The 23374-nt window shown below is 44.5% G+C and overlaps 1 protein-coding gene across 1 annotated transcript in view; it reads right to left on the bottom strand.

Annotated features, from left to right (window-relative positions):
- CCDC13 (coiled-coil domain containing 13) overlaps positions 1-20224 on the bottom strand; it is a 53026-nt gene extending 32802 nt beyond the window's left edge. The window contains exons 1-3 of the mRNA XM_081824695.1: positions 19785-20224; positions 6439-6665; positions 4225-4396 (exon numbers count right to left, since the gene is read on the bottom strand). Of these exons, the coding sequence (XP_081680821.1) occupies positions 4225-4396; positions 6439-6659 (393 nt within the window). The 5' untranslated portion in view covers positions 6660-6665; positions 19785-20224. The remainder of the gene's footprint in view (positions 1-4224; positions 4397-6438; positions 6666-19784) is intronic.
- Between the last annotated feature and the right edge of the window lie 3150 nt (positions 20225-23374).

Raw genomic sequence — 23374 nt, forward strand, 5'->3', positions numbered from 1 at the left:
CTGGTGATGGGAATTAAAGAGGGCACGTTCTGCATGGAGCACTGGGTGTTATGCACAAACAATGAATCATGGAACACTTCATCTAAAACTAATGATGTAATGTATGGGGATTAACATAAGAATAAAAAATAAATAAATAAATAAAAATAAAAAAAAAATAACAACAACAACAACAAAAAGCTAGAACCCTCCTGAAAGGGCAGAGGCTCAGGGGAGTGACTGCATACCTGGGAACCCTGAAACCCAACTCCAGTGAGTAGAAATGCAGCCACTCTGCAAAGTGCAAATTTTATTTCTATGGGATATAAGTTTATTGCCCCAATTCTTCATGCCCTCCTCAGTGACAGGGTTACACATCCACACCCTAGGCTCTATGACTCTGCCGTGCCCTCCAGCCAATAGGTACCCTCTCAACCCTTCTATGCCTGCCTGACTCTGGCTCAGCCAATGACTTGTTTGGCCAATGGGTTGTTAGCAGATAAGGCACAGGTAGAGGCTTGCAAAGCACTTGGGTAGTTAACCCCCCCTCTTTTCACTCGTGCCAACTCCACAAGAACACAGCCAGGCCAGCTGGCTGGTCCCAGGAAGAGGAAGAGACACGTGGAACAAGGCTGAACTGCCCTAGCCGGGCCTGGTCTAGATCTGCTGAGCCCCAATTAACCCCAGATGTTTGATGCTTCCTGCTGAACGCTGCTGACGTTATGTGCTGGTTTCTTACACAGAGTTTTGTGGTGACATCTAATCAGTACAAACGCACGCATCCATCTGTAAATATTTACTGGGCTTCACCAAATATTGGGTACTCTCCGTACTAGGGATTTAACGGTGAATAAAAAAGACTTCTGGAGTTTACATTGTAGCTGGGGAGACAGATAATAAAAAACAAATAAATATGGGGTGCCTGGGTGGCTCAGATGGTTAAGCGTCTGCCTTCGGCTCAGGTCATGATCCCAGCGTCCTGGGATTGAGTCCCGCGTCGGGCTCCCTGCTCAGAAGGGAGCCTGCTTCTCCCTCTGCCTCTCTCTCTCTGTCTCTTATGAATAAATAAAATCTTTAAAAAACAACAACAACAACAACAACAACAAAAAACAAATAAATATGTATTCCAATGATCGGGAGGACTACATGCTATGAAATAAAGCGGAGTTGAGCAAGAGGGTGAGAGGGATGGGTGATGCTATTTTAAATGGAGTGGTCAGGAAAGGCCTGTCTGAGGAGGTCCATGTGAACAGAGACCTGGATGAATGAAGTGAGGGGTCAAGCCATCAAGAAGAGTGTTCTCAACTAGGAAGAGTATTCTAAGAAGAGGACACAGCAAGTGCAAAGGTCCAGAGGCAGGCATATGTTTGGAGTATCTGAGGACCATCTGGCAGGCAGAGTAGCTGGAACACAGTGGGCAAGGGCAGGAGGCTGGGGAAGAGGTAGCTGGAAGGGTGTGAATGTGGGAGGTTGAATGGTATGGGGCTGTTCAGATGGCTGGCAATGGGAGCTAGCCCGCTTGGCTACTGACTGACTGGGTGGCGTTAGAACCCCCGGCCCAGCTGTGCAACAGCAGATCCGGTCAGAGGGTCTGGAGGTTCTCTGAATGCTTCTGACACTCCAGCAATGGGTAACTGGCAGAGACACCTCCCTAGGCCTGCTTTTTATTTTTTATTTTTTTAAAGATTTTATTTATTTATTTGAGAGAGAGAGAATGAGAGAGAGCACATGAGAGGGGGGAAGGTCAGAGGGAGAAGCAGACTCCCTGCCAAGCAGGGAGCCCGATGCGGGACTCGATCCAGGGACTCCAGGATCATGACCTGAGCCGAAGGCAGTCGCTTAACCAACTGAGCCACCCAGGCGCCCCTAGGCCTGCTTTTTAATACGACCATCATGAGCCTCAGAACAGCCTGAGAGTGACAACTGGTGGAAGGTAAACAAGGATGCCTGATGGTTTTCAGAGCGACTCAGCCCGGGCTTGCTGCTGCTGGCCTGGCCGGGCACTGAGTACGGCAACTAGGGCAGCTGCCCTTGGCCACCTCCTGGCTGCTGAAAAGGCCAGGGATGCTTCAAGAGAAAGGGCTCAGAACATGGGGAGGGAAACCCGACCTAGAAGTACACGGGGCCCAGCAGTGAGTTTTCTGGGTTATGTTTTCCTTCCAGGACTCAAAAATCCCAGAACTAGATATCATGAAGAGGTCCAAGAGAGGCCCTCTCTAGTCTATTTTTTCTTAAAAGATTTTTATTTATTTATTTCAGAGAGTAAGAGAGAGAGAGAGCACAAGCTGGGGAGACAGGCAGAGGGAGAGGAAGAAGCAGACTCCCCACTGAGCAGAGAGCCAGACGTGGGGCTTGAATCCAGGACCCTGAGATCACGACCTGAGCCGAAGGCAGATGCTTAACTGACTAAGCCACCCAGGCGCCCCTAGGCCCTCTCTAGTCTAAAGGGCAGGAAGGGGGACTCAGAGAAAACAAAAAAAATCTTCTTCCTCTTTTTTTTTTTTTTTGCTTTCCCAAACCCTACTCTTGAAGCTGCAACCCCATGGTAAGGGGGCAGCAGTGAATGGACAAGCACAAAAATGCTAAATATGTGGGTAAATATAATAGACTATTTTTGTCTCCTTAGGCTCTTTATGTGTCATGATTGAGAGCAAATATTATAACATTGTCTGTTGGGATTTTCAATATACAGAGATCTAACACATATAAAAGCTGCACTGTATGAGGGAGGGCAAAGGGACCGATAGCGTGGTAGTTCCTTCATTCCGCTTGAAGTGGGAAAATGCTAATTCTAAGTAGACTGTGAAAAGTTATGTATTTTGTGATCACCTGAGCAATCACTAAAAACTCATACAAAGAAATAGTTTTTTTTTTTAAAAAAAAAAAAACAACAGAATTAAAGCAATCACTAAAAATCCAGCCAAAGGAAAACCAGTCCATCAGCTGTCAGCAGCCCATCACTTGTGGCCTGGTCTAAAAACATGCACCAGGCCCGTCAGACTTTTCTCTTCCAAACTTGATGCTGGAAATCAGAAATGGGGACTGCACAGCGAGGACTGGACTCAAGAGGTCTTGAGGAAGAGTTAGGCAATCAGATGAGGCCGCGAGCAGGCTGGCAGAGATGACAAGAGAGAGCATGGGACAGGCTGGGCAAAGGGGAGGGGCCCCCGGGTCCCCAGTCTCCGGGGGTGAGGAAGCATCTCCTGCTTCCCCCTGTAGCTCATCGGCTTCTCTACAGCCCTGCCGAAGGGCAAGCTGCCCCTCCACATCTGAACCCGAGCCAGGCTGGGTGTGTTTCTATGTCTCCCAAGTCCTTTTCCTCAGTGCAGTTTTCGTTTTAGACAGAAAAGGCCCAAAGAATGGAGGGAGACACAATAGGCTACCAAGGGCCTTTAGGATACCAAGTTCCCTTTGCTTTTTCATTCAGTTCTGGTGCTTTGCATGCCCCGAACCTTAAAGAGACTGGCTCTCAAAGGCGGGGAGGGACGCTCTGGCAGATGCCGGCTGTGGCCCGCTGTTATCTGTGATCAGTTACACCAATTTTCTGGTTTAGTCAGCTACCTGGGAATTGCTCAATGGGTTTATGTGGAACAGAGGACAGTCAGGGCCAACGTCCCCACCAGATCTTCAGGGCCAAGGTCTAGCTCATAACCACAGAGCCAATGTCCAGCCCACACCCACAGAGCTAAGGTCATCTCCAGGCCCATAGGCCTATGTCCCTACCAACAGAGCCAAAGTCCAGCCCAGACCTCAAGGGCCAAGCCCCATTCTAGACCCTACTGGGTCCTAGGAAATCCCCTTAGAACAGCTACCTTCCCTGTCCCATCCACTTTTCTGGAGTGCTGTGGAGTAAATGCCAGTAAAGTCCACTGGGGCTTTTTCACATCCATAATATAATGTCTGAGCCTGAGCAGCAAGATCAAATGGACCCTGCTGGCCCACGACACGCAGCTAGCATCCATGGAGAACCCCCGTCGTGAGTCCTAGCTGGGCCATCAACACTGCCCAGAAGGCCTGCAGACTGTCCCTGCTGTTCATGTGCTCCCATTTCCTGGTACACTGGCCTCCTTGGCCAGCTCTCTTCCTCCACCCGCTCCTTCATTTCCAGGACTCATCTGGACAAGACTGACCACAGCTGACCCTTGGCACTCTCTCTTGAGCACCTGCCCTCTGGAACCTGCTGTTTGCCCTGCCCAGGGGGCTCCACAGAGGCTGGGCCAGCTACCAGGACTTCCAGGCAGGGACTGTGGCGGCCACGCTGGAGCTACCTGTGAAGGCAAATCTGTCCTCTTCTATTTTCTTTTTGAGATGTTTGATTTCAAAGTCCCTTTCCTTCAGCAGCTTGTACAATCGCCCATTTTCATCCACCGTCTCCCTGAGCTGTTCTCGAAGGTGTGCAATCTCATCTTCAAGCATCCTGTAAGGGCGAAGGCAGAGTTACAGGGACCGATGATGGGCGGGAGTCAGGTCTCCCCCGCCCAGGTGTGTTGTATCTGGTTGGATACTAGGTGGTGGTAAGGACTGGTCTGTACGAAATAGAAAAATGTCAATGAGCAGATTTTAACACACTGTTCTCAAAACTGAGTGTGCACACACACACACACACACACGAAAGGAGAGAAAATGTTTGAATAACATTGTTTACTGTGGATTTAAGAGAGGGCTATATAACCGACTGCCCCTCTCCAAGAATTCATACTCCGTCAAGCATCCATGGAATATGGATAAAAATGTATTATATTATAGGCCACAAAGGCAATCTTGGCAAATTCCACATAGTGGAAATCATTCAGGCCATTTTCTTTAATGGCAATTGACTAAAATTAGAAATCAATAGTAAAAAAATGTGGCAAAAATTAAAATAAAAAACAAACCCCAAAACCCATTGTCTGAGACTAAAAAAAAACAAAAACAAAAACAAAAACCACTCTCCTAAATTACATATGGGTTGCGAAGAAATTGTAATGTGTATTATGAAGCATTTAGAACAGAATGACTGCAGCAGCAATATACATCAAAGCTTGTGACATACACCTAAAGTGATACTCAGAAGGACATTGATAGTCAGAACTGCATATATGTATATATACACACATATTAGAAGACCAAATAGGAATTGCCTAAGTCTTAAGGCTAGGCCTCTAGGTTTCACGTAACCTTGACAGAAAATCAGAGCAGGTTGTTGGTTTTGTTTATTATAAGTCGTCTTGCCAGGCTCTCTTCAGCACTTTAAAACATGAGAAACATGTGACTGATGGGCCTGTGATCACTTCTACTGTGAGGCACGGAATGGGCTCCCTAGGGACAGGTGTGTGGGGAAGCAAGAAAATTACAGAAGTTAGAGGGAACAGTAATTATTATGCAACAGCTGATATTGTCATTATCATTGTTATTATTATTATTATCATTAAGTAGGCTCCATACTCAGCATGGAGCCCAGCGAAGCGCTTGAACTCACAACCCCGAAATCAAGACCTGAGCCGAAATCAAGAGTTGGACACTTAACCAACTGAGCTACCCAGGGGCCCCTGATATTATCATTAGTGTTGTTATTCTACCAATGGCTCAAGTCTCCACCAATTCCAGTTTCTCTGGTTTGGGGAAAGATCACCGGGAAATAGGTCTGGGATTAACTTAGAGCTAATATTTAGGAGCCATAGGAACTTTTTCAATTACTGAGCAACCTGTATGTTTTTCCCAGTTAGCATTTTTTAGTAGAATATTTTGAAAATTGAGAAACCATAAAAGGTAGAACCTGAAAATGGAGAAGATAGATTCTGGGCCAAACCAGAAGCAAAGAGACAACTCAACAACTATTGTGGTTTCTTTCTTTTTTCTTTCTTTTCTTTTCTTTTTTTTTATTAGCAGAGAATTTTGTATCAACATAGCCTTCTGCTTCTAACAGCAAGTATAAATCAACATGCATCTGTGATATTGTTGAATTTAGAGCAAAATGAGAAGATTCTGGACTCCTTTCAACCTTTTCACCATGGAAGAACCAAGGAACCCACCAAGAGCTTCTTTACACAGGTATGTTTATGGGTTGTTATGTGTCAGGAAAGGGAAATTGGCATAGGAGAATGATCCCAGATAAGAATTTGGAGCAATGATCATTTATGAACCATCAGAGTTAGCCAACCAGCTCCTCAGAAACCCAAACACAATTTTCATGAAAGAGAGACTGAATAAGAAAATTCAAGTGAATAAACTACACCCTGATGAGCTTCAAATTTTCCATTTGACTTTAAATTATTTTTAAATATACATCATTTATACCAATATATCCATAGGAGCACAGATCTATCAGACCCAAATGTGACAACCTGTGTCAAAACTTCTGTGGCTCAACTTGTAAACACACATCTGGTCAACCTGATTGCCCACTGGTCTGTGATCAGTTCGCCCCCTCCCTCCTTACCTCCCTCCAGTGCTCCTGGGAGAGTTCAAACTTGCATTTACCTCTGCTCAAAGCTGTTTTTCGAGTTTTGATCCCCAGGTTGGAGAAGGCTGAGGCCATCGGAAATCTCCAAGGGCTCTTTTTGGTCATCGACTTTGATTTTGAGGCTCAGTTCCTTTTCCTTCTGTTTCTCCATCTGCTTCTGTAACCTTTTGTGCTGCATCTCCTGCATGGCCTTGAACTGGAGACGTAAGGTGTCCTGTGCACCTTCATCTGCTGCCATCTTGCCCTAGGAGTAGGAAAAGAAGCAAACCCCACCAAGTACACATTTCCCGAGAGTACTCAGCACAAAATCAGCTCTGTCTACAGCCTCCAAGTCTGGAGGACCCAGCTTAGCCTTGTGGTGTCCATATAGAAGCTCAGAAGACCCACCCTCCCCTCAAATCCCCTAAAAGCCAAATCTGAGCTGAGCATCCTCCCCAGCCCTGAATGTGCCACCAGACTGCAAAGGCGTCAGAATACTCCCCAGCGCTGAGACTCAACACTGCCCTCCTTTCTGTCTCTAAAAACAGTGGCTCTCAACTCTGGCTGGATATTAGACTCTCCTAGGAGCCCCTAAAATATAACAAAGCTTGGGCACAACATCCTTGGACCAATTAAATCTCAATTTCTGGGAATGGGGTCCAGACATCATTACTTTTTAAAAATTAAGTATAATTTATACATGGTAAAGTACATAAATCCTGAGTGTACAGCTCAATGAATCTTAACATAAGTATACATCCCTGTGGTGACCACCCAGATCAAGGTATAGGGTACTTCCTGTCCCCCAGCAGGGCTATCTTGTGCCCTTTCCAGGCAGGTGTCCCCCCTCCCCCAAGTAACCACTATTCTGACCTCTGCCATTAAAGATGAGTTTTGCTTTCTTTTTAATCAGCTCTATTGAAGTATAATGCATTGACACTAAAATATGCCATTTTATGTGTGAAAACTAGTCTTGACAAATACATATACTTGTGTAAGCCACCACCACCATCGCTGTAGAACATTTCTTTCACACCAAAAAAGTTCCTCTGTACCCCTCTGCAGTCAGTCTCCCTGCCAGTCCCAATCCCAGGCAAACTCCGGTCTGCTTTTGGTCACTTATGGTTTTGCCTTTTCTAGAATTTCATATAATTGGAATCATATGGTAGGTAGTCTGTGGTTTGCTTTTATTTTGTTCTGTGTTTTGTTTTGCTGTTTGTGTGTGTGGGTGTGTGTGTGTGCTTAGTACTACCTTCTAGAGATTCATCCGTGTTGTTGCATGCATCATTAGTTCATTCCTATTTATGGTTGGGTAGTACCCCACTGGGTAGATATATCACAGTTTGCTCACACACTCACCTGTTATTGGACACCTGAACTCTTTCCATTGTCAGCTATTATGAATAAAGCTGCTATGAACATTCATATACAAGAAAGTCTTTGTGTGAACATATGTTCTTTTTTATTTCCCTTGGGTAATACATAGAAGTGGAAATGCCAGGTTAGGTGGTAAACTTATGTTAGCTTTATAAGAAACTGCTAACTTGTTTCCTAGAGTGACTGTAACATTTTCCATTCCCACCAGCAGTGTATGAGAGTTCCAGTTGCTCCACATCCTTGCCAGCATTTAGTATGGTCAGTCTCAATTTTAGTCTTTCTAGTGGGTATGTAGTAGTATCTCAGTGTGCTTTCAATGTGCATTTCCCTGACGTCAAATTATATTGAGCATCTTTTCATGGGCTTACTGGCCATTTGCATATCTTCTTTTGTGATGTGTCTATTTATATTTTTTTGCCCAGTTTTAAATTGTGTTATGTGCTTACATTCTGGGTGGTTTTGTTTACTTTTGAACTCCAGATAAACAGAATATAATAGAGCATGAACACTGGAATTTTTAAATGGTCCCCACATGATTTTAAAGCGTAGCAAGTGTTAAGCACCCCTGCCTTAAACCAAACCGAAGTCACATCATCCACCCACCATTCAACTAGTCATAAATCTTGTTGATTCTCCATAAATGTCTTCACATCTGCCCCCATATTTCTGGCACCACTGATACCGCTCTCACTATCATGCTCATGGCAACCTCAGGGCCTTTGCACTTGTGGTTCTCTCTCCCTGGAATGTTCTCCCACCCCTCCACCAGCCAACGTCCACTTTACTCACTTCTCTCAAATGTCACCTTATCAGAGAGGCCTCTGCACTCTTCTCTTGTAGAAAGTTTTCTTACTCTCACTCCCCACACTCCTTATTCTGTGGTACCTTCCTCCACAGCACTTGGCTTTACCTGACACACTGTATGTTTGTTGACTGCTTCTCTCCCTGTCTGCCAGCCCAACAATGGCAGGCACTGTGTGATGTTCACTGTTGGGCCCTCAGTGCCTAGAATGGGGCCTGGTGTGAAGCAGGCATGAAATGAGTATTTGGTGAACTAATGGTGGATGGTTCTGTTCCCAGGACTGCTCAGCAGGTCCCTACTGCCCTGGCTGTCCTCTCCCTCTTCCCACCTTACTTATAGTCCAGCCTGCATTGGCCAAGGGACTACTTTCTTTAAAACACAACTCTGAGCCTGACACGCCCAGCACCAAAGAGCCTCACTAGATGCCCTTTAGCCACAAAACCAAGTCCAGTGGCATTAAAGGCTTTGGGGGATTAAGGCTCTGGGGGATTAAGCCTGTTTCTCCTTCCAGCCTATTGTCCTCTCTAGTGTCCCCTTGCTCCTCTATCTCTCCATCTCCCCCTCCTCTGACTTAAACCTTGCTGGTTCCCCCAGGCCCGGCCTAAGTAGCACATCCTTTCCTGACCCTCTAGGAAGAACATCCTCCCTGTATCTACACCTCTCCACTGTACTTATCCCCACCTTGTCCACAGGGGTGGTCCCAGAGCCCATACCGAGGGCTTCTTAAACCTGTCTCAGTATTGAATCTCTAGGGATACAATCTACAAGTCCTGATGTCTAGGCCCCAGTCCTGGAGGATTCAATCTAATAAGTCTGGGTGGAGACCAGGCATGGGGCTGTGTTAGCACTGCCCAGGTGGCTAGGGTGCGCTGAGGCCTGAGCCTGCAGTCCGACCTTGAGCCTGTTGCAGTAAAAGAGGCACTGGCGTTACCTTGGAATTCCTTACCAGGTAGCCCAGCCCATAAGAGGAACTATGCAGTAAAGAATTAACTCATCATGTCTGGGTTGTCCACACCCTGCCTATTCCAAAGAAAGGTTTGACCCTTGACCTGCTCCTAGGAGGTAACCTCTAAGTCTTTGGTATATCCTGCCTGACAACAATGCCCTTCTTTACCTGGGGGACTTGGGCCACTCCAGATGGTCTATGCTAACTAGCAATGTGATTTTATGATGGGGTCCTTGGGCCACGCCATGTATCAGCTTGACCTCTAAAGAGGTGGGAGATTGAATGACTAAAGTCAGCCATGCAGGCAGTCAGCCATGCCTGTGTGACTGACCCACAGTAAAAACCCTGGTCCCCAAGGCTTGGGTGAGCTTCCCTGGCTGCCAATGTTCATGCATATTGCTGAAGCAAGCACTGTTCCTGAGGCTCCACTGGGAGAGGACAACTGGAACCTTGTGCCTCGTGTCTCCTGGACTCTGCCCAATGTGCCTTTCTCCTTTGTTGATTTTAATCTGTACCCTTTTGTCATAACTATATAACAGCTTTTCTGAGTCCTGCGAGTGCTTCTATCAAATCGTGGAAACAGGATAGTCTTGGGGACTCTCAGACTACAGGAACCCCTGGACACCTCTGCTGAATGTGTGGCAGCCGTAGATAAGTCTCCACTCAGACTTCATTGAACAAGCAGACAAACAAACAAAAGGGTTTTTATTGGGGGTCAGTCACAGAGGCATGGCTGACTGCCGGCGTGGTTGACCTTAGTCATTCCATTTCCCAGCCCATCTTTTGGGACACCCAGGGATATAATGTAACTTAACAACTGGACTCAATGTTATAAACAGGCAAATCAGACTTTTTCTGTAAAGGGCCAGATAGTAAACATTTTAGGCTTTGTGGGCCGTATGGTTTCTGTTGTAAGTACTGTGCTCTGCTGTTGTAGTAGAAAGTAGCACTAGATAAGCCGGAAATGAGTGGGTGTGGCTGTGTTCCAATAAAACTTTATTGCAAAAACAGGCAGTGAGCTGGATTTGGGCTTTGGGGCCTTAGCTTGCCAACCCAATTTAGGGGAATTTCACCTGAAAAAGTGTCTAGAGATTGAAGAAAACCCTATTGAGCCTATTATTTGAAAATGTAACTAAAGAGTTTAAAAATCAGTTTATCCTGTGATTCCCTATTTCTGTAGATTGTAAGCAGGGACAATCATATACTTCATTTTCCAAACTGGGTCACCTTGGAGAGTGAAAGGGAGCGCTATTAATAATCATTCTGGGTCAACAGCAACTTGGAGGCTGTGCCTAGGATATACAGCAGCGGTGCCCACCCCTGCTGCATTCTGGAACCACCTGGGGAGCTTTAAAGATACTGGTGCCTGGGTCCCACACTCAGGGATTCTGAGGTCACTGGTCAGGGAGCAGCCTGGGTGTTGGACATGCTGGTCTGGGCTACTGTACAAGTAGCCTGGCCCAAGCTGAGATAGCACCAAGGGTTCAGGGTGAACTTGGCTCTGTGTGAGTCTAGAGTGTTTCTAGACCTCTTTGGGTCTCAATCCCTCTTCATTGAGCAGGAGATGATGACAGGGAGGCCACAGATATTCTGTGAGGGACAAATGCAAAGCAGGGGGGGTATGTGTGTGTGTGTCAAGATACTTTGTCAGCTATGCATTGGTAGGAACAAAATACTATTTTTTCCCCCTTCCTGGTAGTCTCTCCTGGGAACTCCCTTCCTCCTCATCTTGCCCCACACCCAGATGCTTCCTGTCCTTCACAGTGATGCTTATGACCCATCAGCAGAAAGCCTTCCTTGGCTGCTGGGCCTGCAGTGACCCAGCCCCATGACATGGCAGCCTCTAGCCTCCACAGCCACTCCTTCACATCATAAGGTCACCTCTTCTGCACCTTATCTCCTGCCTACTCACCCCAGTATCCTCCTAGTGCCTCCCCATCTCTCTGGCTGCCTGATTCCCATCTTAGCTCCCAGGTCTTGTCTTGGTACCTCTAATCTATACCACATATGACCATCTGGGACATTTCTAAAACCAGATCTAAGTGGCTCCTACCTCTCCAAGACCCTGTCAGGACTCATGGAGGCCACTCTGGCTGGCCCGAAGGTGGTATCCATCCCACATTTTTATTTAACTTTCACAGAATGCTCTATGAGGATTTGAATTTGTTGCCAACATTCAAAGATCTGTAGATTTCAATTAAATCCAGATTTTTTTCAAAAGTTCTTTTTCAAAAGTTTACAGGTCTGGCCATGCTGGGTCCATAGCCCTGCATGAATAGCAGTTGCTGGGCAGAAGGAGTTCCCTCTGGGCAGGCTATGCTCTTCCCACTCAACACCACCCCTACCACTCCCAGATGCTGCAGCCAGCACATCAGCTTCCTGGTATCACTGCTCATAAATGCTGTTCTTTCTCTTACACCTGCTGAATTCACCCACTTTCGTTTCCCATCAGCCCCAGCAGATGTTTGGGTTTGTGACTCCTTGAGCATTAGGCTCAAGCCTGGAGGCATCTCAGAGGCTTGCTTCAGCTGCTCTACCTTCCTAGGATGCCTTCCTCCCAGGCTTTTCCCCCCGACCCTTTCTCCTTCCCATAAACTCCTGTTTAGCCTTTAGGATTCCCCTAGGGGTACTCTGTGGACTCCTAGAATCCCCTGGACGTCCCTTAACTTACTCAATGTATTATAATTATCTATGACTTTGTTTCTATTCCTTCCTTTCACTAAGAGGACTCTTAAGGGCAGAGGTCTTATACCTTATTTTTTAATTCTCAGCATCTTGCCCAGAATGGGCCTTCAATTATTTGTAGAACTGTCATTGAATGAGTGTAGCAGGTGCTCAAGGATGTAGGGGAAAAAAATGAATGAAAGATACAGAGGACAAACTGATGGTTGCCAGAGAGAAGGGGGGTGGGGGATGGGCAAAATGGGTGAAGGGGAGTGGGAGGTACAGGCTTCTAGTTATGGAATGAATAAGTCACAGGATGAAAGATACAGCACAGGGAATGTAGTCAATGATACTGTAACAGCATTGTATGGTGACAGATGGGGGCTACACTTACTGTGGTGAGCACAGCATAACGTATAGATTTGTCCAATCACTATATTGTACACCTGAAACTAACATAACATTGTGTCAACTACAATTTAAAAAAAAAAACTTAAAAAATGAATGACTGAGTAAATAAATAAACAAAGAGTAACATGTAAAGCCTTTTGCTATTTCTGATGTGCACTTGAAGTCACTGGGGAACAGGTACTTCTCGGATGCACACTGTTTCCTGGGCAAATTAATATCTGTGCTTCAGTTTCCCCATCTGTAAAATGGGATGATAATCATTATATACTCCACAGGGGGGCCGTCAGGAGTAAATGAGGGAATGCATGGCAAGTGTGTGCTACAGCTCCTGGCACAGAAGCCCTCCTGACAGTTTAGCTCTTATTCTCTTTCTCCTCATACGAAATGGGGTGTCCTCCACCCAGCCCAGCCTGTGGGAGACAGACAGCATGTCTGCACTGACAGGGCACCTTTGGTCTGCATCAGCCCCCAGGCCATTAGCACCCACTCTGTGCTAAGCCGGCAACTAGTGGAGATTTGGATGTCGTTGGTCTGGGCTGTGGCCTGGGCATCTATTTTCATTTATTTTTTAGTTTATTTATTTATGTTTTGCATCTGTCTATTTTTAAAGTTTCCCAGGTGAGTCTAAAGATGAGCTAGGCCTGAGAATGAGGGGAGGTAAGTGGTCTGAGAAGCTGGGGAGACCTGCAGGAGAGGCAGCACCCCAGTCAGCTTGAAGCTGAGTGCTGAAGAAACTGGCTTAGGGTGGGGAAAAGGGGTGCCAGGAGTGGTGGGGCAGAGGGCTGTCCTGCCAGAAGAAGAGCATTTGCAGAGAGAATGTGATGAGTGTGCGGAACTGAGAAAGGCTCAGGATGGCCAGAGGGCAGGGCAAAGGTTTGGGGAGGGACTGGAAAGAAGGCCTTATCTGGCCCAAGTAAGGAGCCTAAACTTCATCCTGAGGATGCTGGGGATGTTCAGAGGGCACAGACAGGATCAAACTTGCATTTTGTGAAGCTGGAGGCAAAGGAGCCTACCTGGGAGGATGTTTCCTGAAAGGAACATGGTCCCGAATCAAGGCTGTGGCAGTGGGGATGGAGAATGGGGAATAGGAATGGTGCCATATGGAAGAGATGGGGGGAAAGGGTGCAGCCTAGAAGGGGAGGATGAGTCTAGCGGGTTTGGGGTTGAGTGGCTGGGGAGATGGTGGGTCCAGGCAGAAGAGTTTTCCAAGCTGCAGGCAAGCCTGGTGCTGGGCACTGCTGAGTTTGAGACTCCCTAGGCTTTCCACATGGAGACGCTGGGTGGGTCTGCAGGCCAGAAGAGCAACCTGAACTGGAGCCTCAGGAGTCCAAGACTGGGGTATAGACAAAATACAGTGGGGAGAAGGTGAGCAGGAGGCTGGGAAGGAGGTGGGAGAGAAGGAAGGGGACAACGGAGGAAGAAGAGATGGCCAGGAGCAGATAGAGGTGAGCAGACATTACCAGGTAGGGATGGGGACAGACTGGTGAGTCTGAGCAAAGAAGAGGCAGGGTGGGCTGATCAGGGCAGAGGCTGTGGGGGCTGGAAGCTGTAGTTAGGGGCAGCTGAAGGGGGGATGCCAGGGACCTCCTGAGATGGGCCCCAGGCCACATTCTTCCTCCTCTTCCTAAACAACTTAATTACAAATCAAGGTAGACGCTTGACCAAAGACAACATGGATCTCAGTTGGGGATGCTGATTCCCATGAAGCAGAAAGGAAAACTTGTACTTTATAAAAGCAAATAACAATAATGCCAAAGCTAAATTTTTCAAAAACACCTCTTGGCCCTCCCTGATTCCTGACTAGTTCATGACAATGTGGTTGGTATACATTAAAAACAGGAGCAAAGATATGCCTGTTCTTTATATTCTGGGGAGTCCAGATGAAAGAATGGAAGACTTTCTGTCACCTTCTACCTACCCTCAAGGTAGAAACTGTTACATTAATCTCTGAATCTTGTCTCTGCAGTATAAGCCAGCATGGGTATGCAGTGGGTGCTAAATTAACATGTGTGCCATGAATGAATAAAGGAAGCACAGCAGCAATTTTGGCCTTAGAGCAAACAGCACTCAGGACACTCAACTTGATTTCATTTGGTCCTGTAGAACATGGATTAAAGATCACTCAGCAAATATGTATTGGCATTGCACAGAGAGCTATCAGTGGATCTCTTCTTATGGAACTTATAGTCTGGTGGAGGAGCCAGACATTGATCAAATGATCACATTAAAAAGCATAAAACGATCACTGGGATGCTCTGAAGGAGATACATAGGGTTGAGAGTCTCTATCAGGGAGTTTGACATAGTCTGGGGAATCCAGGACAGCAATCCCGAGGAAGTGAGCTGAGACTTGAGGTATGTGTAAGAGTTAAGTAGAAGAGGAGCATTTGGGCTAAAAGGACAGCATGTGTGAAGGTTCTGTGGCAAAATGAAAAATGGCAGGGCCTCTAATGATCAGTGCCTTCGACTCCCCCCGCCCCAGCACATCTAATCCATCAGCAAATTCTCTTGGTCTACATTCAAAATATACCCAGAACCTGAGCACTTCCCACCTCCTGATCCTTATTGTAGCCTCCTAATTCCTGTCCCTACATCTGCCCTTGCCCCCAAACCCATGGTCTCTTTTCAACACATTGGCCAGAGTAACCCTGTTAATACATAGGTCAGACCATGCCCACCTCAGCATAAAAATAGGGCCCGGTGTAATCTGGTCCCTCTGCCAACCCATCTTTCATTATCAAGGATGCATCAAACTCACAGACTTCTGCTGGCTGTTCCTCTGCTGGAATGTTCTTCCCAAGATACTTATATTTAGTTCCAGGATTTTTGTTGTTGTTGTTGATTCTTTGGGATTTTCTACACAGACAATCAGGTTGTCTGAGAACAAGACAGTTTTATTTCTTCCTTTCCAACCTGTAATGGTTACTTTTCCTCTCCCACTCCAGACAGGTAGACAGGTGTCTATTCAAAGGGCATTTTCTCAGGGATACCTTCCCTGCCCACCCTACCTAATACTGCATTCCCTTCCCCTGCTTCCATCCCCTGAACTCCCTCTCCCCTGCCCACATTTATTTTTCTCCATCACGCTTTTCACCGTCTGATATACAGAACATTTTACTTATTTATCATCTATGTTCTCCAACTAGTATGTAAGCTACCTGAGAGAGCACATTTTAATCTATTTTGTTCATTGTTGTATTGCAAACCTGCAACAGTATTTGGCACACAGTAGGTGCTCAGTAAATATTTCTGGAAAAGTGAATGAATTTGGCCTTTCTTAGTCCAACCATCTTTGGTAACCAGCTGTATCTGTGAACATGCTATTTATAAGTAATTGTAACAAGTGCTTAGACAAGCATTCTTTTAAAATCCATCTTAATAACATTTGTGTCTTCTACATGTGGTGCTCTGGGACATGACCAGGGTCTTGTTACTTGCTCTGGACTTTAGTAGAAGTGGAGGTGCAGAGAGTTTCAAAAGTTAAAGCCGAGCAGAACTTCTGACATGTAAAGAGTTTAGAAGCTGTCATTCCTATCCTCACAATAAGAAAAAAAAATCTAAACTAAAAATCAAAAACTGGAAATTAGTGGAACTCAGAATCATTAGACAATGGAAGTCACAGGGCAAAGTGCTCCCTGAAAACTGGAGAGTCAGGTGAATACAGAGAATCACAGTTTACTGGGAGCAGAAGCCTACAACTAGAGTCAATATCAGTAGACACACTAACCTGTAATTGAATTGTTGAGGGCTCGGTGTGGACTAGCTTGCAGTTTTAAAACTCCAAAGAGTCTAGTCCTTTGGGGGCCCTCATACTTTTATGATTTTTACCCCCAGGAATCCTACCAGATTCTCACTGTGAAAATCAGAGGAAAATCTGCTCCTGCTTCTGGCAGTGAGAGAGGAAAAGCAACCATTATAGACTGGAAAGAAAAAAAATAAAACTGTCTTGTTCTCAGATGACATGATTGTTTATGTAGAAGATCCTAAAGAATCAGCAAAAAAGAACAAAAAGAAAAATCCTGGAACTAAAAAACAACTATAGCAAGGTTGTAGGACACAAGGTTAATAAACAACAGTCAATTGTTTTCCTACATACCAGCAAAGAGCAACTAGAAATTGAAATTTAAATGTAACACCATTTACATTCACATAAAAAATGGAAATACTTTAGTATACATCTAACAAGATATGTAAAAGATCTGTATGAGGAAAACTATAAAACTCTGATGAAATAAATCAAAGAAGAACTTAATAAATATTCCATGTTCATGGATAGGAAGATTTCACTACTGTTAAGATGTCAGTTCTTCCAAACAAAACAAAACAAACAAACAAAGATGTCCATTCTTCCCAACTTGATCTATAGTTTCAACACAATCCCAATCAAAATCCCAGCAAGTTACTTTGTGAATACTAACAAATTGATTCTAAAGTTTATATGAAAAGGCACAAGACCTAGAATAGCCAACACAATTTTGAAGGAGAAGAACAAAATTGGAGGACTGATGCTACCCAACGTTAAGATTTTCTATAAAGCTGTAGAAATTAAAACAGTGTGGTATTGGGGAAAGAACAGACAAATAGATCAATGGAACAGAACTGAGAGAACCCAGAAATAGACCCACACAAATAGAGTCAACTGATCTTTGAAAGGAAGCAAAGGCAATTCAATAGTCTTTTTGACAAATGGTGCTGGAACAACTGGACATCACATATAACAAAATGAATCTAGACACAGACCTTACACCTTTCACAAAATTAACTCAAAATGGGTCATAGACCTAAATGTAAAATGAAAAACTATAAAACTACTTGAAGATAATATAGGAAAAAAATTTAGATGGTCTTGGGTTTGGCAATGAGTTTTAAGATACAATACCAAAAGCATGATCCATGAAAGAAAAATTTGATAAGTTGGACTTCATTAAAATTAAAAACTTCTGGGGTGCCTGGGTGGTTCAGTCTGTTAAGTGACTGCCTTCGGCTGGGGTCATGATCTCAGGGTCCTGGGATCGAGCCCTGCATCAGGCTCCCTGCTCCGCGGGGGGCCTGCTTCTCCCTCCCCCACTCCCCCTGCTTGTGTTCCCTCTCTCACTGTCTCTCTATCTGTGTCAAATAAATAAATAAAATCTTAAAAAAAGATTAAAAACTTCTGTCTTCAAAAGCCACTGTTAAGAGAATGAAAAGACCAGCCACAGTCTGGAAGAAAGCTTTGACCGCAGAACACATATCCGATAAAGGACTGCATGCAAGATATACAAAAGAACTCTTAAAACTTAACAGTATGAAAACAACCCAATTAAAAAGTGAGCAAAAGATCTGAAGACACATCTCACCAAAGAAGATATATTGATGGCAAATAAGCATATGAAAAGATGTTCAACATTATATGTCGTTAGGAATTGCAAATTAAAACAACAATGAGATACCACTACACACCTACTAGAATGGCTAAAATCCAAAATACTGACAACACCAAATGTTGCCAAGGGTTAGAAGCAACAGGAGATTTTATTCATTGCTGGTGGGAATGCAAAATGGTACAGCCACTTTGGAAGACAGTCTGGCAGTTTCTTGCAAAGCTAACCATAGTCTTACCAAATGATCCAACAATCATATTTACCCAAATGTGTTGAAAAGTTATGTCTACACAAAAACCGGTAAGCGAATATTTATAGCAGCTTATGAAATGAGAAGCAACCAAGATATCCTTCAATATGTGAGAAGATAAACAAACTGGTATAACTATACAAGGGAATATTGTTTAGTGATGAAAAGAAATGAGCTATCAAGCCATGAAAAAAATGTTAGCCATGAAGGAAAGTTAAATGCATATTGCTAAGTGAAGAAGCCAGTCTGAAAAGGCTATATTCTGTATGATTCCAACTATATGACATTCTGGAAAAGGCAAAACTATAGAGAAGTAAAAAGATCAGTGGTTGCCAGGGTTTGGGGAGAGGGGAGGAGGGATGAACAGTGGAGCACAGGGGGTTTTTAGGGCAGTGAAACTCTTCTGTAAGATACTTTAATGGTGGATACTTGACATTTTGCATTTGGCAAAACCCACAGAACTGTACAACACACACATTCACACAACCCCTAATGTAAACTATGGACTTTTGAAGTTTATAACAACATATAGCTTTATCGGTAGTAACAATGTATCACACCAATGTAAGATGTTCATAATGGGGAAAAGGGAGGAGTATATAGGGACTCTGTATTTTCTGTTCAATGTTTCTGTAAATCTAAAACTGCTCTAAGAAATAAAGCCTATTAAAAAAAATTTTTTTTTTAAAGTTAAGGCTAAGTCTTCATGGAAGGAACTCTCGGCTCAGGAAAGACTTGGAGCTAACTCATGGGGAGAGGGGCACCCACCCACTAGGCTACTTCCTGTAGCAAAGCAAAGGTCCCAGAGGCAGTTGAGCACTGGGGACAGAGACCAGGGAGGAAGGGCTGAGGCCCCTTCCAGGCACGAGCCTCCTCTGACCCCACCAGCCTCCCTCTTCTTTCTCCCTCTCTCTTTTTTATTATGTTTTCCTAGAGTATTCCCAGCAACAGACTGGGGTTCTGGGGGTGGAGAGAAGCCAAGAGATTCCTAGTTGGGAGCCCTGTGCACCGACTGCCTGTCAGGCCCGCATCAACGTAGGGACGGGTTTGAGGTGGGGGTGGGGCGCACATGTCTGGTTCGCCGGGTGGGAGTCCCGCTCTGAGGGGACTCGCTCGTCCGGGTCTAGGTCCCGTGGGGGCTGGCCCTGAATCGGGAATATGCGGGAAGTGGTTACCAACAAGCCCCTTAGTTCCCGCTCCGCCTCTCCGTACTGTGCAGCAGGGCTCTGTAGCGGATAACCAGAAGAGGGTGCTGGTCCGACGGACCTAGGTCGGAGTTCTGACCATGCCACCTACTGTGTGACTTCGGGCAGGTGACCCACCCTCTGCACCTCACTAACTCCTGTACCATACGGAAACTAAGTGTCTGTTTGGAGAGGCGAGGAGGCTGTACGTGGAGATTCACAGAATGACGTGGGGAGAGACCTCGCTCGCCAGTCCGGCAGTGAGCATCGGGCCAGCGGCAGGGCAAGGCGCCCGGGCGAGCTTGTGAGCTCCGACTCAGGTCCAGGCCCCCCCAGTAGCTGCGGCTCCCCGGGTTTCAGCCTGGGACCTTCCGCCCTTCCCGGCACTTACAGCGGTCACTCCGCTCCTCACTTCTAAGGCCAGAGCAGCTCTGTCTCCTCTTCCGGACGCCTGCACGCGCTGCCCCAGCAACCGTCACCAGGGAAACCAGAAACGCTCTATGCGTGACGTCACCACGTGTCTACGGAGGCCGACGGGGCTCCGGGAGTTGGAAAAGTGACGGTGGCGTTTGTGGCCCAGGTTGAGGAGGTGTGGGAATAGGGGCGGTGGGCTGGGTGGAAAAAGGCGTCGTGTGCCTGAGACTTTAAAGTTGGCCCAGCCATCCGATTCTGGAACGTATGTTTTAAAAGTGTCGTCGGCCAAACATTTTGGGCAGAGATGCACATTCAGTGGTCCTGTAAGGGAGTTGAAAAGTGAATGATCCCACCACGAAATGTGACGCATTCAGAATGTCTTTGAAAAATATGGGGGGAAATTATGTTGTGACGGTGAGTGAAAAAAGCAGGACGCAAAATAGTAATTGCTGAATAAAGTTGTGTTTTTTAAAACGGAAACAAGACTGTGAAGAATACATAGAAATATTAAAAGAAAATGGTTATATTTGGATGGTGGAATTACAGTGCTGTTTTTATTTTTGCTTGGGGGATTTATGGTTTATTTTCATCGTGGAAAACACTTGTATGTTTGTTTTTTTAAGACACTGCCCAACTTAAGTCACTACTATATTCAGGCTATATGGAAGCGGGAGGCAAATTTCTATGAAAGGAGATCCAAGGAAGCTTTCCCAATATTTATCGAGGCCTTCATAATTTGAAAATGTCCAGACATCTCATAATTGCTTTTATTTTTTCCTCATAAGGCATTCACTCCATAGACATTCACGAAGATGTGGCACCAGACCACATTTTGCAACATCAATCAGAATATTGACACAGATACACCTATCTTATTCATGTTTAATTTGTGTTCATGTTTGTGATGTATTTTGTCCTGCTCAATTTTACAACGTGTAGGTTTTCGTACCCACCACCAGTCAGGACACCGAATATTTCATTCACAAGGATCCCTCTCTTGGGAGTTTATAACCACATCCACATCCCTCCCCTACCTCCCAGTCCCTAAACCCTGGTAACCACCCATTTGTCTTTTCTAAAATGTTGTCATTTCAAAATTTTTATATAAATATACAATATCTAACTTTTGGGGATTGATTTTTTTTTTTTTAACTCAAGAGTAATTATCTGGAAATTGATCCAAATTGTTGTGTATCAATAATTTGCTCCTTTTTATTGCTGGGTAGTTTTCCATGGTATGGATATGCCAGTTTATTTAACCACTTACCCATTGGAAGACTTCTGGGTTGTTTCCAGTTTGGGGATATTATGAATAAAGCTGATATGAACATTTATTTATTTATTTACTGGGTTCCTCTGAGGCGACCAAGTGGACACTGAACTCCAACCTAGAATCATTTATCACTGCTTAATTTGGAAAAAATTTTCTAACATTTACCTTGCTAAAAGCTAATTCTTTATTTCAAACAGAATCAGGTATATAAATAATAATTGGCAGTTCTATCATTTGACACAGGAGAACTTTAAAATACTTTATATTCATTCAGCTTTGTTCCGGCTTAGTAAGTATGTTACAACGGGCTTTAGATTTACATGGAGATAGAGCCTAAATTACAAGTTCCTGAAAACTCTCCAAGTAGCATTTCCTCAACTGTGAGGCAAGAGGCTTGCCGGGACTGATCCTCTACTCCAAAATCCTGACGGGGAAGCAGCGTACTTTGAAGATTTCAGTTCCAACTCTTACCACCAGATGTCACTGTTGCTCATCAGAAATAGGGAACCTCCAGTGAGACTCATGAATGTAAAAAAACAAAACCTACTTATTCCAATTAAACAAATATTTATTGAATATTTATATGAGCCAGGCACTAGTGCCAGGTGCTTTGGATGAAAAAGATCATCATGGCCTCAAAGATACTAGAGGAGACATGGAAGCAATCACACACCAATGCCCCAGTAACATGTAACATTAAGCCAAGGAATCAAACTCTCAGTGACAATCAACATACCACCTCTTTAAAGTACAACATTGCTTCCTGAGGGATACTTTCTCTGACTCCAACCCTGGGTTAAGTCCCCCCGCTGGATGTTACTGCTGCTACCTATACCTAGCATTCAACATGCTTTTTTATAATCACTTAATGATGGCCTTCCCTGCTGGACTGTCAGTTGTGAGGACAGGGCCCTCGCACCGGCCCTGCTGCTTTCCCAAGCTTACCACAGTACTGACAGAAGTAGCGGTCATTTGCTGAGTTTACTTATGCATCAGGTGCTATGACAGGCTCCTTACAGTCACCACTACATTTTATCTTCCCAACGACCCTTAGCCACTGATACTGTCCCTATCTTACAGATGAGGAAGCCATGGCTACTTGACTAGTAGGTGGCAGAACTGTGAACCCAGGACTGACTTAATAACATGTAATATCACATCCACCTGAGCCACTATTAAGAATTTCCATTATCTGATGCCAATCTATTCATCCAGCTAATTTACCACTCTTCCTTGAATAAGCAACCCCACCCTTAATAACATAATGCTCAGTACCCTTTCAACACTTCACTTTTGTGTGGCCTATCCTCTGGCATTGGTCTAGATCAACTTCTCTCAAATGAGTAATTTAGTTTAACAAATCAATAATGTACTCATCTATTCGAACAACAATTTTCTGAAAATTGCTCCCAAATTTGTTCTACAGAAGGCTTATCCTTCATGAAACAATTGTTGGGACTGCCTACCAGGATCTCCTATCAGGTCTACTGGAACCTGAGAAAATAGTTCCTAGTAATAGCTTTATTTTTAAAGCACTTTTCAAACTCATATAATGACCTATAAGCTATATAGGACTTCTCATTTTATAGCTAAGATTGAGAAAACTTGGATTTGATCCAAGTTATAAAGTCAGTGGTGAGTCAAGACCATGCTGTAACCTCCTGCCTAATTTTATTAATATATGGTAACTGCTGCCACTCCAGTATTAATTTCACAAAGGCCAACACCTGTTAGCATCTACAACTTGACTGCCCAGGTTCCAGTCCCAAACCTACACCCCTCTCTAGCTATGTGATCCTGGGTTAGATATTTACACTGTTCATGCCTCAGCCTCCTCCTCTGTTAAATAAGGATCATAGTTCCTACCTCTTAGGGTTGTTAGGAAATCCAAATGACATTATACATGAAAAGCACTTAGAATAGTGTGTGGCACATAGTAAATACTCAATAGATACTATTATTCCTATTTGATAAATATTCTTTAACCATAGTTCCTACCAAAGGTACAAAACATTCTCTCTCTTCTTGGAACTTAATCCTTGTGTTACTTTGAGGAATGATTGATTTTTTCCAAACGGAAATAAATACAAGGCAATTGATGTGTTCACTGACTTTACTAACACTACATTTACCATGTTATCACCATGGAATGTAAATTCAGGTTAGACAAGAAAATTTCACAAGTGTCATAAAGCATTCTGGAATATACCAAAGTTTGTGTATAATGTCTGACCAAACCACCTTGCTGATGAATCATTAATCACTTCAATTATAGGTAATTTGTTAACATTTAT

The sequence above is a fragment of the Leptonychotes weddellii genome, chromosome 1, assembly GCF_054177405.1.
Source record: "Leptonychotes weddellii isolate Sample4059 chromosome 1, ASM5417740v2, whole genome shotgun sequence".
Classification (NCBI taxonomy): Eukaryota; Metazoa; Chordata; class Mammalia; order Carnivora; family Phocidae; genus Leptonychotes; species Leptonychotes weddellii.